At 45.8% G+C, this 17,306-nt stretch overlaps 2 protein-coding genes across 3 annotated transcripts in view; both read left to right on the plus strand.

The window, feature by feature from the left end:
- The window catches only part of MSN (moesin), a 43,829-nt gene extending 39,634 nt beyond the window's left edge, over positions 1 to 4,195 (plus strand). Inside the window, exon 13 of one of the 2 annotated variants that reach the window (XM_027690490.1) lies at positions 976 to 4,195. In XM_027690490.1, coding sequence (XP_027546291.1) covers positions 976 to 1,140 — 165 coding nt within the window. In that variant the 3' untranslated portion in view covers positions 1,141 to 4,195. The remainder of the gene's footprint in view (positions 1 to 975) is intronic. The other variant, XM_027690491.1, reaches the window with a different exon arrangement.
- A 5,697-nt stretch (positions 4,196 to 9,892) lies between these two features.
- Positions 9,893 to 17,107, plus strand: LOC113971040 (adrenodoxin-like). The gene is made up of 5 exons (XM_027690559.1): positions 9,893 to 9,908; positions 10,111 to 10,368; positions 15,402 to 15,526; positions 15,952 to 16,081; positions 16,336 to 17,107. Exons 2-5 carry the CDS (start codon positions 10,190 to 10,192, stop codon positions 16,454 to 16,456), a joined length of 555 nt encoding a protein of 184 aa, XP_027546360.1. The 5' UTR covers positions 9,893 to 9,908; positions 10,111 to 10,189; the 3' UTR covers positions 16,457 to 17,107.
- Positions 17,108 to 17,306: the final 199 nt, after the last annotated feature.

Raw genomic sequence — 17,306 nt, forward strand, 5'->3', positions numbered from 1 at the left:
CTGGGTGCTGCTTCTTTTTTCTCACCACTAATTGCAGCTGGGAGGTATTACTGTTACTTAAAAAATGAAGGGAGAAGTGGGGAAGAGAGGATCATGGTCTTGCCAGGATAGCTGCTTAACTATTGAGTAGAGAGGCAGATCTTATCTCCTGGCACTTGACTGCCATTTCACTGGAACTAGTGAAGTATTTTTGAAGCAGTGCCAACAAGCAGCATCTGTCAGGCATAGTGTGCTTTGTGTGAGTATTGCCAGCCATCTGACAGCTGTTTATAGCCCTGGCTGCAATGAATCAAAGAACTTGGTCTGGTTCCTATCAAGAAGCTGTCTCTAGCTCTTATGTGGGTTGCATTGCAAAACCCTGGGAGTATGCCCCTAGAGCTCAGCATGGAGAGAGCAGTACTGCACCATCTTCTTGTAAGGAGCTCCAATGTTCTGGTGTTGAATTCCAAGCATTTTGTTTGCTGCCTAACTTGCATCACACTTTGCTTGTTCTGCATCATTCTGTGGTGGTTATACAGACACTTTATCTTCTACAGCAAGTTTCTTTTCTGGTAGAAAGCTAGTAATTTCTCAGATTCTGCAAGATGTTCCTGTTGTCTTTAGGGATCTCTCCACTTGACTATTCTTCTAAAGTACATACATTGGAGATAATCTTTCTTACTGTGCTCATACAAAGATAAGTAGGGTGACAGATTGCCTGATGTTTTCTACCTTTAAATGTTAGGGAGAAATATTAACAGCTTGCACAAAATAACAGAACTGTTCAGGTCAGAGCGGCCTTCAAACAATCATCTAGTCCCACTTCCTTGCTCAAGCCAAGTCAACTAGAGCAGGTTGGCCAGAACTGAATACATGTGGCTTGTCTGTTTCCCGTCTCTGTTGGTACTGAATCTTTAGGGGGATCAGACAAAAGCTGCTTGTCCAGCTTTGAGTCTCCAGCTTGTATAACCTGTTGCTGTTTCCCCTTCTCCAAAGGCTCTCTCCTCAGAGCTGGCAAATGCTCGGGATGAAACCAAGAAGACAGCAAATGACATGATCCATGCTGAGAACATGCGTCTGGGCCGAGACAAGTACAAGACCCTCCGTCAGATTCGTCAGGGTAACACCAAGCAGCGCATTGATGAGTTCGAGTCCATGTAAACTCTCCCCTGCACCTGCTGCCCTGCACTCTCTTCTCCTCTCTTTCCCATCCTCTCCCATCATTCGCTCATAATTGTGCTCTGCTGGAACCACTACAGAAGAGTGACCATGGTCTTATTTATCAAGTTTCGGGCAAATGCTGGAGTTAAGCAACAGAAGAAAGAATAGTATTTACATCTTCCTGGGGTGACTTGGGAAAGCAAACGTGTTGGAGCTAATCTGAAATTGTTTGGCTTGGGGTAGTCTCACTGTGTTGGGTTTGGTGTTGCTCGCTGAAGTGGCTGTGTTGCTGTCCTCTCCCTTGGTGGGGGGAGGCCAGCAGATACTTGTGCTGCATTACGTACACTCAAGAGCTGATCGTCTGACACTGCCTTCCTACTAACCTGCACAAGCTTCAGGATTAATTTTAGTAGCCAGGATCTGAATTTCTGACTTAATGCAGGGTCTGAATCATGTAGTTGAGAAGGGGAGACTGGAGGTTAGGAAGAATGATTGTAGGTAAAATATGGACTTTCTTTCTAAAAGACCAAAGCTTTTGTCCTACAAATATAAGCAGACCAAACAGATTCTGTGGTGTTCCTGCTGGTATTACCTTTTGTTGCTTAATGATGGAATTTTGAATTTCCTAATTATGAGGAGGCCTTTGGAATGTTTCCACTGATGCAGTGTGGTTTGGAGCCTCAAATTCGCTGCTTTTTGTCTCTGGTAAATGGCTTTGTTCACCATCATTTGTCTGACTTGAATGTAACCAGTGAGGCAGAGATAGCTGAAGTACATAACCTTCCTTTTTGGTTTTGCCAATGAAAACCTGAAGTGGGAAGTAGAAATGTAAAAGACTAAAAATTCCTGTAGCAGTATTTTCCCTTGCTGAACCAATACTTTTCTAGTTATGTGAACATGATTTCAGGGTTTTCCATAAGAGGCCTTTTTAGCACATAGTCATTGGTGCCTTATGACTGTGTATAGATCTACTGTAGCTCAGATATCTTTAGTTTAAACTAGATGCAATCATAAAAAGTGATCAGCAGCTGGGGACCAAAAACTACTCTCGTATCTGGGTCATGTACAGGACTGCATCTGTCTTCCTGGCTTCAAGCAGCGTTTGAGGGGAGAGGATCCTGAGACACTTGCCCAATTGCTGCCTTAATCCTCACTAGCATTCTGCCAGATCTGTGGCTCAAGTGCTTTTCCTTCCCCAGAAGGATGCTTTGCCCTTTTGTACCTTTGAGAACAGAAGGCTCTGTCTCTTAGAAATGGGGCACAAGTGGTTTTGAGACTGGTCCTGAGAGCCACTTGTGCCAGTTACTCTCATAACTAATCATGTCTGTCATCCAAGCTGTCCATCCTGTAGATACCCAGCATCCTCCCTACTATTTATTGGGAGGAAATAGCCATGTGTGCTCAGGGCTGAATTGGATTTTTGCCTTGATCCTTGCTAAAAGCAACTGCTAACCTTCAGGAGAGGCCTCTAAAAACGGATTTCACCTAAAGTGAAGTCCTCCTTTGCTTTGCCTTGCTTGGATTAGCCTGTCCCTATAGGAAGTCACCAGGTTAACCTGTGATTTATTTTCTTGCCTAGCATGATCCCAAATCTTGTGACTTGCTCAGTTTTGTGGATTCTCCCTTTTTATGGTGTCACTGCTAACGGTGACAGAAGGGAAACATCTGAAAGCTGGAACATTTTCAGCTCCCTGCTGTATGGGAAAGGGTAAAGGGGGACTGTGCCAAAAAAGAAATGTTCACAATAGTGTTAACAAACTGCAGTATTTACCCAGGAATTCCTTGGGTTGCTGGAAACAACCTCACCAGTGCTGTATTTTATTTTTTGGAAGCAATGCAAGTCTGTGTGGGGATCCATACAAACACCAACTAACCTCTGTTGGAAGCAACACGCTAAGCTATGCTCCTAAACATCCAGATGTGTCATGTGGGAGCTCCCTGCTCTCCCCTGGACACAGCACGCTTTTGGGGGGGCACATGGCATGGACAAGCTTTCTGTTGGCCGAGAACACATCCCTCAGTACTTTGAAAGTCCCAAATGAACAATTGCAGTTAAATTGTCAGACCTAATTGGTGTATTTCTGTACTGAAGGTGATTGGCACTCACTCTGCGTGAGTCTCGTTACTGGGGAATGGACAATTTTTACACTTCTGTTTTGGTGCTTAAAAGCTGGTTCTCAGCACTTCTGCTCTGTCCATGGTGACTATTGATGCATTTGGGGGAGAAAAGCCTTTATTACATTTTAACAATTTCCTAACAAGCTGATGTATGGTGCCTGGAATATGTGTTCAAATAATAAACCAGTAAACCTTTTCTGCTTTGATGGGTCACACAACACTGCTGAGCTCATGTATTATGATGTTGGCATGACTTCTGTTAATAGGGTTTTTTAAACGTTCTAATTCCACACGGTCCAATACAGGAATAGAACGGCTTGTGCCAGTGACTCCACCTAACTCTTTGTAGTTGTTTCAGCCCTGCCTTCTTCTTAACCAGTATTATATTCCAGTGGTATCTAATGATATTTGATTTCAATACTTCTAGCTATGCACAATTAGAAAATATTAGTCAAGGGATGGAGGATATGTTTATGGTCCTCCTTCCCGTGGAAATGTATACTGTATTGTAAAGAAATGATATTTTGCAAGAAAACTAATGTAAGAAGCTTTCAGTATTACAGTGAGATTTGTAGGCACATTTTTTATTTGTTAGAATACAGTGAATAGTTCTTCTTCCTCTCCATGTTCCAGTTTAATTGGATATCTACTCCTTTTGGGGGTGGGGGGAGGGAAGTACTTTATCAAATGTTTGCCTGGCTTGTTTTTTCTTGTTTTATTTTTTGTTGCTGTAAATTATGTTGAAGGTTTTTGACCAATTTATTTCTGGATTATAATAAAACATCAATTCCTTAAGGTTGTGGAGTAATTCATGAGTCTATGTGCTTATCTGCAGAGAGAACCTTGATATTAAGGCATTTTTTTTTCCTGTTTGGAGGAGTTGTTAAAATCTATACCTTGTTCTTCCTGAAGTGCCAATAAAGTTCAGAGAAATTCAGCAGATTGTGTCTGGCTGGTTACTGAAGGCTTGCTTTGAGCCTAGTGCTGTGTCTGCCAGCTGAGCAGGTCTATCCTGTGGTGCTCAGAAATCAGCCTGGTAGCTCCCTCGCAAATAAGGAGCTTTTACGTGCAGCCTGAAAAGCAGCTGCTTGAACAACAGCTCTTCTCCCCCCCCAACCCCTCCAAGCAGTCTGACTGGAGCCAGTACTGGAGTTCACATTTCTTTGGGGAGGCACTGAGTATAAATGTTCAACGTCCAGATGGATGGGTTGGATGGAGGGGGAAGAGCTGCTCTTGGCGAGTGCCCGCTGTGCCAAGTGTGCATCCACCACCAGGTCAGTGTGGAGAGGGTGGCTGGGCCTTGGTGCTGCTGCTTGCTCCGACACTGTGAGGTCTGTCCTGCCATCACCCTGGACTGGGCATTTCAGCACACTTTGCTTTGCAGCCACTTTGTGGCTGTCCCTACCTGTGTTCCCACTGTCTCAGGACGGGCTCAGGCAATGGCAGAGCAAGGCTGCCCTTTGTAAGGCAGGGAATTGCAAGGATGTGGTCTCCAAATTCTGATTTATTTTGATGCAGACAAGTCCTGCAGGGACTTCTCCGGGTAGATGAGAAACTTAATGGTTGTTTGTTCAGGCTAACATGTTTGGAGGGAAGCACGAGCATTTTTCCAGCATCCAAAACTTGATAATGCAATGTACAGGGTAAGGTATGATAATTGTAGGCAGTTGTATGGCAGCTGCTTGAACATCTACAAAGACTGACTGTCTCCAATGAGAAATTGTAGAACACCTGAGGTATGGCTTTTTTGCCCTGTACAATCAGTGTGACTGTTCTGTTCCATGCCAGCTTTGCAGCTATACATAACTCAATCTTGGCCATACAGTCTAAACATCTTATAACAGTGTATAATCAGAGCATGTGACAACTGGCAGAGAGCAGTATAATTATTTTGCCACTGATGTCAACCTGTAACTGCTGTGTAGCCGTAGGCAAGTTGATGCCACATGTGATGTTAATGTCTCACTTGCAGAAAAATAGTTTATCTGTAAGAAAAATGCCCCATCCCTAGAAATATTCTACTTCAGGTTGGATGAGGCCCTGAGCAACCTGATCTAGTGAGTGGCATCCCTGCCTGTCACCAGGGGATTGGAACCAGATGATCTTTAAGGTCACTTCCAACCCAAGGCATTCTATGAAAAAGTATCTGGCCCTCAATGCATGAAATGTTAGGCTGAGGCTGGCTTTTGTCTTGCAGGTTTGCAGCTCTAAGTGCAGTTTGTAGACAAGGGAGCAGGTCCCCATGTCTGAACAATGAATAAATGAACATGTAGTGCCAGGTGATGGTCTCGGAACATTACTAGTAATGTTAAGATGGAGTTTTTCAGGATAGATGGCAGGATGAGGTGGGTATAGCAAAAAGTGGAGGGAAGAATGAGGAGGAGATATTAAAGAAAGAGTAGTGCTGAAACTGCAAAAAGCAATACTGATGCTCCTGGAAGGGGCTGTACCTCCCTCTTCTGGTCAGAATGCACTTGCTCTGAGCAGGTGTTAATACACAGCTTTCGAGTGAGCAGAGCTAGTTGAAAAATTACAAGCACCCATGATTGCTATTTCCTGTGTTTGTGCATTATCCTTTAAAGAAATGCAAGCTGAGGTTGATCTTGAGTCACCACGACTGACTGAAGAGGGTGTGAAATACACTGCTCTTGAGCTGGGAGGTTATGGTGAAGGCTGTCTGTACCCCACGTACAGCAGTATTGCACTCCCATCCATCTTTGAAGCATCCTTGACTGGATGCTTGAAGGAGAAGCATCTGCAAGTGAAGGTCTTGGCTGGGGCACTGTAACTTCTTAGTGGCCTTCACCCAGCCAGGCAGCAGCTACGTTGCTGGAGGTGGCTGCTGTCTAGAAGCCCTGTTGTGAATTTATTGTGCTTCCTTGTTGCAGTGTTAGCCCATCTCTAATTGCAACTCTGCCCTCCTGCTTCCACTGGTAAAAATCTGACCCTTGCTCCTTTTGTTTGTGTCATTGTCAGGAAGGTTGCTGAACATCTAGAGGAAGGTAAGAACAGGAAAACAGTAGATTTATTTGAGAGATCTTGTTTGAGAGATGTAGAAACTGAGGCACATTTACAGTCTTCGTCAAATCAACACAAATTGTCCTGTTTGCTTTTATTGGGAACTTGCTCTGGAACAGGAAGGGTGGTTGATGGGCTTTTATAGTGACAATGGGGAAAGGGAATTTTAGTTTTGTTCAGTGCTTTAGTTCTGTGTGAGCAAGCAGCCTATATCTGCTTTCCTACAGGAGTATTTGTGAGGCAGTGGGCTTGTTAGGAGGAGAGGCTGTTCTTGCTTTTCCAGTTAAGGAAGGCTGCCTTCTGGAAACCTTCATTATTCCTGGGTCTGCGTGCCTGCTGCTCTGACTGCAGTCCCTGAGACTTCACCCATGGGAACAGCATGGGCTTGCCTCTATCTACAGCTGAATAGCATGGGCAGGGACCGAGCCAAGGCAGCTCTGCTTGCGGGCAAGGAACTCTAAGAGTGGTCAGAGGAGGTATGTCAGAGGTCCAAGTGTGCTTCTGGCTGTGGAGGGCTGCAAAGGTTGTTATGTAACTTCTGGTTGGACCAGGGCACTGCTGATTTCAGTGTTTACTACTTGTGCAGAAATCGGGGATGAGGTGGAGGTAATGGCAGCTCAGATGTGTTTTGGACATTTGCATGAGAGTCCCTAGACTGGGGGAGGGTTGCCAAATTATTTGGTGCGTGGTGCAGAAAATATTGGATGGTATTTCAAGCTAGAAAACCACTTCCCTCTCAGCATGTGCCAAAACATGTCTGGATGTGTAGGCACAGCCACTGCGCTGACAGAGCACGGCCTGGTGGCAAGAAACTGGGGAGGGGAGGAAATGTGCCCGTGTGCACTTCTGTTAACTTAGCTTCTGCCAAACCTCACATGAAACAAAGCTAAAGATTCTCTTCAGCTGTGTCTGGCCTGCTCATAAAGTATGTGCTGACCTGTTAAGCAACATTTTGAGAAGTTTTTTCAAAGCGCTGGATTTTTTGCTTAGCTGATTTTGTTGGTTGTTGTTTGGTTTGGGTTGTTTTTTGTTGGTGGGTTTGTTTTTTGTGAGAGGGGTGGTTATTTGCAAAGCTTTCTATTTTTGTGTCCTGGGCTAAATGAACACTGGTTTACTCTGGAAAGGCTGCATTTACTTCTAGGCTTGCTGCCAGATAGAATGGAGGGAAAAGGAGATCTTGCTTCTGCCCTTTCTCAGCGTTTCAAAGACGTTAGGACACGCTATCCAAAATCCGTAAGGGCCTGATTGTCTCCTGCCCCAGTGGGATTGTTCTTGCTCTCACCAGGCGACAGTAGTCCCCTTTGCTGCACCTCCCCTCCCTTCTCAAACCTGACTTCCCTCTCTTCCATCAGGTGACATTGACCTGTCACTTGCTGTGCTCTGAGTTCCTGGCAAGGAGAGAGGTCAGTGCCAGGCAAACACACAAATGTCCTTGCTGTGGAAACTGCTGCGCATATATCCAGTGTATCTCTCAATTCAAGGTTTGCTGGAGAGATAAGATGCTTTGTGGTTTGCTTGTATATGCTCTGGCCCTTTTCCTTGCGTCTCTCTTGGCAAGCCTTGCTTCCCTTCAATGGAAATGACTGAGAGACAGAGCTGGGCTGTCTGCTGCATCTCTGTAGTGCCTGAAAAACAAAGGCAGAACTGGTCGGAGTCTCTCAGCTGCAAAGGCTGCACAGAGTGATTCTAAATTCAGGGGTGAGATGCAGCCCAAGAATTTGGGTTTGAAGGCTGAAGTTCTCAGGGCAGCTTGTAGGAGATAGCAAATGGCTCAGAAAAGCTGACCTGAAAGTGAGGGGCCACCGAGCAGGGCCACTGGCCAGAGCTGCATTCAGCTGAACAAACCACGGGCCTCCCTGCCAGCTCTCCTCTGGGATACAAGCAAGGGTGGGGAGGGAAGCTTTCGAAGGACATTCTGCGAATGATTTGAAATGAAGAATTTTTACATTAACTGCTTTTGAGGGGTGAAATTACAGAGAAGTCTCAGTGATTCTGGGCATGGCTGGGCCATCTGATGTGCACCCATGCCTGCTGCTTGGCATCCCTGCTTTGGCATTATGCCATTGCCCTGCTGCTCTCAGGAACGTGCCGTGGTGACCTCTCAGTAGATGGCAGCTCTCACTGACTGGGATTGGGGGTAGAATTTACTTTGGATTAAAGTTCTAGTGATACTCAGTGGTTCATCCCACCCTCCCTGCACTCAGAGCTGCTGACCTGAACAAAACCTGAGGGGCAAATCCTGCAGCAGGAAAAAAGTAAAAGCATTTGTAGTATGAGCTGGGACTGGCATGAGGATGCTGTGAGGCTGTGAGTGCCTATGGCCAAGCTTATCACGTATTGAGCTGGGAAGTGTCACCCATGTTCAGCAAAAGGAGTGAGGCTTTGGTCGGTGATGCCCTGCAAATACAACTCCACGTTTTCTCAGCTCATGTCCCTCCATAGCAGAGCCCCACTTGTTCCTCCCGTGTGTATCATGTTGTGGGAGCACAACTGCCCAGCTTACCCTCAGTAAGCAGTGGGAGGTGGAAAGAAATAATTCTGTGTGCTGCTCTACCAGGTGCAAAATGACAGGTGATTTTAGAAATGTGATTTCCTCCAAAGAATGGGTTTTTTTCTTTTTTAATCCTTTATGCATTGCCCATGGATTTCCCCACTGGGGCTGAGGGGTTGAATGCTTGAACACTTGCCTTTGAAACTATTGGACTGAAGAATGGATTTCCCGCACAGCTTATAGAAAATTCTAGAAAATACTTGCATTCCTAAATGTCTTTAATGTTTTTTTTTTTTCAGAAAGCTTAAGCATCCCCTTCCAACCTGAAAGTTTTGGGTGAAAAATTTTCATTTTGGGGTGAAAAACCAAAACTTTCCACTTATCTTCAGAACTATGAATCCACTGTGTGTGTATGTGTGTTGAGGGAGACATTTTCTATCCAGTTCTCACGCTGTAGTTTCTTTCCCCTGTACGGATTGATTAGAGAGTCCAGTATTTAGGGTTTTTGCTTATACTGGCTACTAATGTGTTACTGCATTAAAAAAACTTGATTAAAGCAGATAGCCTACCAAACAGTGAGCTGTTAATTTGGTATTAGGGGCAATTCAGGCTTTTGAAATAAGAGCTGTTCCCAAACTCCACAGAAGCTGTCTGCTGCTGCAGTTTGGGTCCTCTTGGGCAAATTAATTTATTCCCAGAAACACCATCACTGGTATAGTCTACCTTCCTCTCCAAGGTAAATCAGTTTTCTTCTACAGAAGGCTTACTAGCAGAGTGAAATGAATGCTACTTATCTGTGCCTTTCTGGTACTTTTCAGCAGGGAGTTTGGCAAATGAGCTAAGTGTGGCTGCTTCTCACCACCATCATGCAAAGTAAGTAAATATTCATTTCAGAGGTAGAAGCTTACAGTATTGGGGAAGGCAATGATGTGGCTGGATGCCATCATGTCAAGAGCAGAATTCATGAGTCTTACTTTCAACCCATTGCCCCTGTCCTCCAGGCAGCAACCATCAGCGCTCCTGATGCCCTCTTCCAGCCCTCAGCTCGTAACCCCTTGTATGATTAGGCATAACAATGAATATTGCTCCTGAACTGGGATTTAGTTCTGGTTCCTAAAATGGAAGTCTAATGCAGAACAAGGTGAGCATTGCTTGGGAAGTGGTGTGTAGAGGTGATGTTCATATTACTGTGCTTCACCCATGCCCTGATGGGCTGGACTGCAGCAAGATCCTTTGGTCCATCCTTCTTTCCTGCTTCCCCTCCTTCTTCCCTCCCTCCACCCCCAGAGAGGCTGTCCTATTTTTTTCCTTTTATCTTTCTTTCCTTTTTCCCCCCCTCTCAGCTGTACTTATAAGCTTTTAATCTGACTGTCCTTGCAACAAACGACAGCCCAGGAGACAGAGGGAGGGACCCAAAGCAGCATGATAGCTCGAGGCATCCTGGGGCTCGTGCGACCCTTGCGAAGTGGACTGAACATGAGCAAAATTCGCTTCATTTATCTCGGTGGGGTGACTGAGCAGCATCACAACCCAGCAAAGTGGTGCTCAGAAAGAGGCTTCAGCTCCACGCACAGGCTGCAGGATGCCCCTGGGGAATCGAGGTGAGTCAAATGCTGACATACCTTGCTGTGTCCGAAGGGACAGATGTGCACCCCTGCCTTGCCCTGCAAAAGGGAGAGGAGAGAGGCCAACATAGCCATGGCCTGGGCGAGGTGGTGGACGAGGGCACCATCTGAGGTGAGCAGATGGTCACACCAGTCCAAGAGGTGTTGCTCCCTGCCCCTGGAGCTGTGGGGACCTGTCTGAGGGGTGTTGCCCCCTGCCCCTGGAGCTGTGGGGGCCACAGCTAGTGGCCTGGATCCAGCTCATGGAATTGACAACGTGGCATAAGAGTCCTTTGGCCCCTGTGGCCCAGACACCAGCCTCTGAGAAGGGGCACAGCGGGCAAGGTGTGTTGGGCAGCCAGGCCATCAGCCTGTTGTGTTCCTGCTGTGGGGAAGCTGGGATGACCACAGGGTGGGTCTGGGAATTGTGAGTTCTGTTGGGTTTCTAGTCCCCTCTGCTGTAGGGGCAGAGCAGGAGGGGGAGGATGTCTGCAGCTCTGTGGGCTGTGACTGAGCTCTCGTGCCTCGCTGGTGCCTGTGCTGGGAGATGGAGAATCTGGCTCAGGTGCTTGGCTGCTAGGGACAACTGGGTGCAAGGGCCTCTGCTAGCCCATGGCTCCAGTTTCCTGCCTCGCTCCTGGGACCAGGGACTTGTGCTGGGCTTTGCTAGACTGCTTACTTGGAATGGGATGCACAGTCTGTCATGAATACTGAGCTTGAGTTGAGCTCTCAGGCAAAAACCCTTCAGAAGCAAGTGTTCAGAATTGTCTTTAAATGCATTTGGTCCCTGCCAGGGTGGAGGGCTCCTGACTGGTCACCTGAAAGGGCAGAGTTGGTTCAGTTGAGAGGCCTGGCTGACACAGCCCCTTGGGAGGCAGCCCTGAGGAGCAGAGGAGTCCAAGAAGGCTGGATGTTCCTCAAGACAGAAATCTTCAAGGTGCAGGAGCCAACTGTTCCTCTGTGCTGAAGGGCTGAGGAAGGGCTGCAGGCACATAGCACTCTTCTATATTTCCACAGCAGGAACTATGGCAGGCTCCCTGCCAGCCTTTCCTCTCTCTGTTCTTTCGGGATAGTTCAGAAGGAGATTGCAAAATAAAGGTAATTTATAGATCTCCTAGACCTGTATCATCTGGGTCAGGCTGTAGTCTGCTAGGCATTGAGAAAAGGATCCAACCAACATGCAGAAAATACAATAAACAATTTTGCTCTCTGACCAGAGAGAAAAGTCACACCGATAACCCTGCCTGGTGGGATTTATAAAGACTCATTATTAAAGGAATTTCTTTCTATTTGGTTTGTGCCTTATGAAGTTATCTCTGGCAGTACTTGTAGGCATCTTGCTGCTTTGTATGGTCTTGGAAAGTATCTTCTAGGGAAGACATTGATAGGGAGAAGAACCACTTCCTTGAAACCCCTTTACTAGTTTCCTTTGTCACAAAAAGTTTGAGATTTTATTTTTTAAAAGGGAATAATCAGTTGTCATGCATTGAACTTGCATTGCTGAGTTTGTCACATCCTGGTAAGATCTTTGCAAAGCTCTAACCATGTGTCCTGTGATGCCATTCTAAAATAGTTCAGCCTAAATGAAGCAAAACTTAGTCTAATCAGTTTTGATTATATTTTCTTTAATCCTAGTTCAAAATTACTTAACAAAATGTGAAAGGAATTTTTTCATAGTTTCAAACCCACCAATAAACAAATTCAAAAGTAAATAAAAAATAAAAGCTGCAGACCTTGTTTCCAGTCTTGGGCACCCAGAAGCAGAGGTCCTCGAGAGGAGACTTGAGCCTGGGACTGATTCGAGGGATATGAAGACAATGAGAGCAGTGAGTGTGTGGGAGGCGACTAAACCAAACAGTGAAAATGGGGAGTCATTGGGCTGGGTTTATGCCCCCAACAGAGGCACCTATACTGAGAATCCAGACAAACAGCTAAATATTCCTTTCAGCCAGCAAAGAGAGAGAAGCTGCTTGCAGGTGCTCTGTGTGTCGCGGTCAGGAGCGCTTGGCATCGTCCCTGCTCTGGAGAAGAGTGAACTGCTGCACCCAGGCTTATCCAGAGTCACACGGGGGTCTGGCTGTAGCATCTGTGCCTTGTACCCTGTGTGCTGGCTGCAGCTTGGCTGTCTTGGGCCTCATGTAACTGGCAGGAACAGTTAAAGCAAGGTTGTATCTCAGAGGAACTGCAGGGAACTAGATTTGTGGGAGGCTGGTGCAAAGATTCTTGTGGGACTGATATTGGCTGAAGCTCTAGGTGCCTCAGAGATAACAGGAATTAAGTTTTCTGTCAATAAATGTGTGGGCAGCTTTGGGGATTCTTGGATTCAGCACTCTCTGCAGGCAGGCAGCTTTCATTATCTTGTTGAAGAATCCATTCAGTTGCAGCACTAAGTGAAGTTTTATCACTTTACCACTTCTACTGTGTAACAAATTACTTCACCCGTAAATTTAAACCAAACATTGGCCAGAAACCTGCCTATTTGTCATACAAATGGAATAAATCAGTCTGATCCACCAAAATATGAAGAGGGTTGTTTTAGTTTATTTTGACATTTGAGAACTACTCTTTAAATTGCTTATTTACAAAGAAATGTCTGCAGGTGTCTTTATGAAGGAGACTGAAATGTCTTAATGATGTTTTCTGGCTGTTTGCTTTGGGAAACAGGGTGGTCCTGCCTGGCTGTGCGTGACTGCAGCGTGATCTTTCCTTTCTGCAGGTGGGAAACTCTTCCCTCTGCAGCACGGCCCAGTGCCAACTTCACAGCTGTTTGCATAACCAGAGGACCCTGGTTATGTTAGTTAGGCTGCACTAACAGCTCAGGCATTTTTTGCAGCTGAAGCTCTCAGAAAAACAGGAAGCTGGCCTCCTGGGATGAAAGTACAGTGGTTGCTGTGTCCTGCTCCTGCTAGCTGAATCTAAGCACAACTACAAAGAAAAGAGCAGAGAAAACGAAAAATACTGTTTCAACTCTTCTTCACCTCCAATTTTTGATGAAATACAGGAATTGACTTTCCAAAGAGAGAATTTTTGGAAATTTTTGCTCCTGAAGTCTTGCTGATGAAGTCCACATTTTGATGTATCCTTATTGACTTAGAGATGAACTGCACTGATTTGTCAGCAGGTAAATAGAATTAGAGCTGGATGGTCATTGTGACTTACATGAAGCGGAATGAACAAGACCTGCAAAGCTGAAAGAGAACATTTCTTCCCCCTTTCCCATTACATTTTTACAGGAATTCTTTCCTATCTCCTATCCAGCTGGATACATCCCCTGTACTCCACCTCTGCCCCCTGTGAGTTAAGAAAGAGCAAAGGAAATTGTTTAAAGTTGATCCTTATATATTCGTGCTTAACATTAGAAGCAAATCAGTGGAAATCTCCACATTCTTTATTTTCCTTGCCACAGAGCAGAGAGGAGTTGAGCAGGAAGGGTCTTTCCAGCAGCTGGTGTTGCTATAACAGGTACAGTTTGCATTTAATCAATTCCTCCTCCCAGTCTGTGACTTCCCAAGAAGACACCTGCTACTGAGGAGCGTGGGCACTATAGCAATTCCTCAGCTGATGATTCTGCTGTAACGTGTGACCTGGGGCTATGACAGTTTGTACTTGGTGTGAATTGCAAACACAGTGTGAAAAATCAGTAGATAATATTAGAAATTCTCACAGCTCTGAGCCATGTTTGCTGTTTGTTTCACTGGCCCATGGCTTCCAGAAGTGTTACCAAGCTTTATACCTGCACTTGTATTAGAAGAAGCTGGGTGTTGCTTCACTCAATCTTGTGTAAGTGAGAAAAATCAGGGGATTGTGAGCTTGTCCAGTCCTCGCTGCAAAATTTGCTCCAGTTTCAAGGCTTCGTTTTGCCAGAAATGACAGCAGCAAAACCACAGAGCAGTGCTGATACTGCCAGTGCTTTGGAGTTACCAGAGCTGTGGGAGACAGAGGTGGATCTCTACAGGGATCTGGATGAGTGGTGTGTGTTGTCAGCCTGATGGAAGAGTAGAGAGTGGACACAGCTTCTGCCACTGGAGGATGCCCTGGGCTTTGGGGTGATGGGCACTTGGGCAGTGCCACACTGAGAGTTACTGGGCAAAAGGCCCCACTACCTCCAAGGTGCTGCCCTCTTTCAGCACAGGAGATGGGACCTTTGGGTAACCCCTTTATCTAAGTAATCATTTGGGTATGTACACTAAGAAAAAACACTGTTTGCTCATGTGCTTCCCCTGGCAAATATAACACAATCTCAGAATGTACTGCCTTGGTGAGAAATCCCTGACACCACTGTCAGGGTGGCAGCCTTCTCCACACTTGTGTGAAAGCCTGGTCTGGAGGAGATGAAATGGGTGCTGCTTTCCTCTTATTTATAGATCTCACAAGCTGTCAAAATAACCACCAATTTCTTCCGAGCGAGGATCACATCACCTTGGAGGAGGTTACTCAGCCCAGGAGCTCTGTAAGTTGGGGATGGGCATGTCTTGTCACAAGAAGGCTCCCTGCAATGGACTTCAGGAAGGAAGTGGACACTTCACTGAAGAAAAAGCAGCAGAAGAGGAACAGTCACAAGTAATCTCCTTTGGAATGGAACGGGGGAAAAAAACATAAATGACAACAGCCCTTCCTGCAGGATTAGTATCTGATCCTGAGCACTTTGCTTGTTATTACATCACTCTACCCAGGATTAGCACCCCAGGCCCAGGACTTGCAAATGCTTTGCCTGCCTAACATGCTCCCTCTGCCAGCCTGCCCAAGCAGAAGCAGCAGGTGCAGAGCACCTGTACTTTTTCATGCGCAGATAGACACTTATTCTGAGGGATGTTTGATAAAGTGGGAAACATTTTGGGGCAACTCAGACTTGCCTGCCACTGAGAACAGTTAACTTGAATGTTTTCTGAGGTCCATGGTGTAATCCTTTGAGAAAGTGTTGTATGCATGTTTCCCTTCTTGTGCCGTGTTTCTAGTGCTCAGCCAAAAGACCTCAACTGTGGGTGTGCAGGAAAGGGTGGACTCCTGATTTTTGCAAACTTGTCTTACAGCTCTGCAGGTCAGGTGACGGTGCATTTTATAAATCGGGATGGAGAGCGACTTACAACCACAGCCAAAGAAGGGGAGAGTTTGCTGGAAGTGGTAGTCAATCAAAACTTGGCCATTGATGGATTTGGTAGGTGTTGCAGAAGGATATATGTGTGTGCTCTAAGGACCAGTGGGTACTTGGGAATAGTGCAACTGTACATATGCCACTGTTCTGCTGAGACCATAAAGCAAGCTTCCCTTCCCCAAAAGCTGCCTGCTGGGTGGCTTACCATGCCGAGATGGCAGAGTGACTTCACAGTCACCACTGGTATTCTAACAGCCTCTGTCAGCATGTTTGACTGGTTAGAGCTGATGTACAAATTTGAAAACTGATTGTGATCCTCCCAGAGAAGAGGCAGGCTGAAACCTGCATCCATCTGTTGTGTTTTCTGGCATCTCTTTTGACATGTTCCAGATCTGCTAAAGGACCTTTTCTCACATTGTTCCTGAAGATCGTCTCTTTCACGCTCTTACTTTTCCTGATTTGCTGTCATTACCTTGTTTCTCCACCAGGTGCATGTGAAGGAACATTAGCCTGCTCCACCTGTCACCTCATCTTTGACAAGGACACCTTCCAAAAGCTTGATGCCATCTCAGATGAAGAGCTGGACATGCTGGACTTGGCGTACGGACTCACTGAGACGTAAGCCTCCCTGCTGATTGCAGTAGATCCTCAGGCCTCTGAGGCAGATTCAGCATGTGGCACCTCTTTCCAAGGGGACAGGGCTTGTTCTGCATTACAGTTGTGCCTCGTGAGCTGCTTTCTGTTGGGGCACAGGAGATCTTTAACAGGAGCTTTAGTGAAAACCCATCCTGGACCAGACATCCCAGTGTGGGTGGGGAATTTCTCCCTTTTCTTTGGGAACAGATGAGCCTCACTTCATGTTTTCTTCTCAGATCACGCCTTGGCTGCCAGGTGTATGTTAAGAAGTCAATGGATGGTCTGACGGTGCGGGTCCCCATGGATGTGTCAGACATCAGGAGACAGCTGGAGGTTGGAAAGCAAAGCAAACAGTAACTGGAAATGACTCCTGCACAGCTCACATCCTCATTTTAGGTGTGGCAGGGTACTTTGCTTTTTGTTGACAATATTGCTTTTTGTGGCTGGCTTGCAGTAGACCATAGAGGTTTGATTCAGTATAAAATGCCTGTTTGGCAAATCCCTTATTTAAACAAGTTTTAATAGTTAATAGGGTCTTTGGTACGTGTTTTAAGTGCTTAGATGCTCTGCTGAATGCAACTGGACTAAAGTGTACGGCTTTATATTTCCCTGAGTGAGTGTCAGTAAACATCTATGCTGTATGTGACTTGCCCTGTCCTTTGAAATTTAATAATTCTGCTATTATGAGTAACTGCTCAGAATTTTCCAAGGCTTGGCTCTTTAAAAGTGGAGCAGATTTTTCCCAATATGGGAAGCTTAAGAAGAGATAGCTGTTCACAGGTCAGTGTACTGATGGGTTTGATGTTGTAGGTGGCCTGAGTTTGGTCAGCAAGAGCATACTGATAACATTTGCATGCTGACTGTTCCTGAAAGCAGGAACCACTTCCATGAACTTGAGATGTTACAGGTCCCTGAATTGTTCCATTCTGGGATCACCCACTGTCTCCAAATGTTAAATTTTCCCATTGCTGTACTACCGCACATGTCAAATAAAATTCTAATAAGGAGGCTTTTAGACCTATGAGATTTGCTTTTCTGGTACCATGAGCCTGGTTGGAATAGAATGAGTTGAGTGGAAATTTGGTTGGGTGCATTAAGCACAGCATTACCAGCCGGTCAAAGGTGGTGATTGTCCTGCTCTACTCCTCACTGGTGTGGCCTCACCTTGAGTCCTGTGTGCGGTTTTGGGCACCACAATATAAAAAAG

This window comes from Neopelma chrysocephalum, unplaced genomic scaffold (assembly GCF_003984885.1).
Source record: "Neopelma chrysocephalum unplaced genomic scaffold, ASM398488v2 Primary Assembly neopelma1_81, whole genome shotgun sequence".
In the NCBI taxonomy this organism is placed as follows: Eukaryota; Metazoa; Chordata; class Aves; order Passeriformes; family Pipridae; genus Neopelma; species Neopelma chrysocephalum.

Coding starts and splice junctions, on each gene's coding strand:
- LOC113971040 (XM_027690559.1), top strand. CDS start 10,190: ATGATAGCTCGAGGCATCCTGGGGCTCGTGCGACCCTTGCGAAGTGGA. Junction 10,369..15,401: donor GATGCCCCTGGGGAATCGAG/GTGAGTCAAATG, acceptor CTTGTCTTACAG/CTCTGCAGGTCAGGTGACGG. Junction 15,527..15,951: donor CTTGGCCATTGATGGATTTG/GTAGGTGTTGCA, acceptor TTTCTCCACCAG/GTGCATGTGAAGGAACATTA.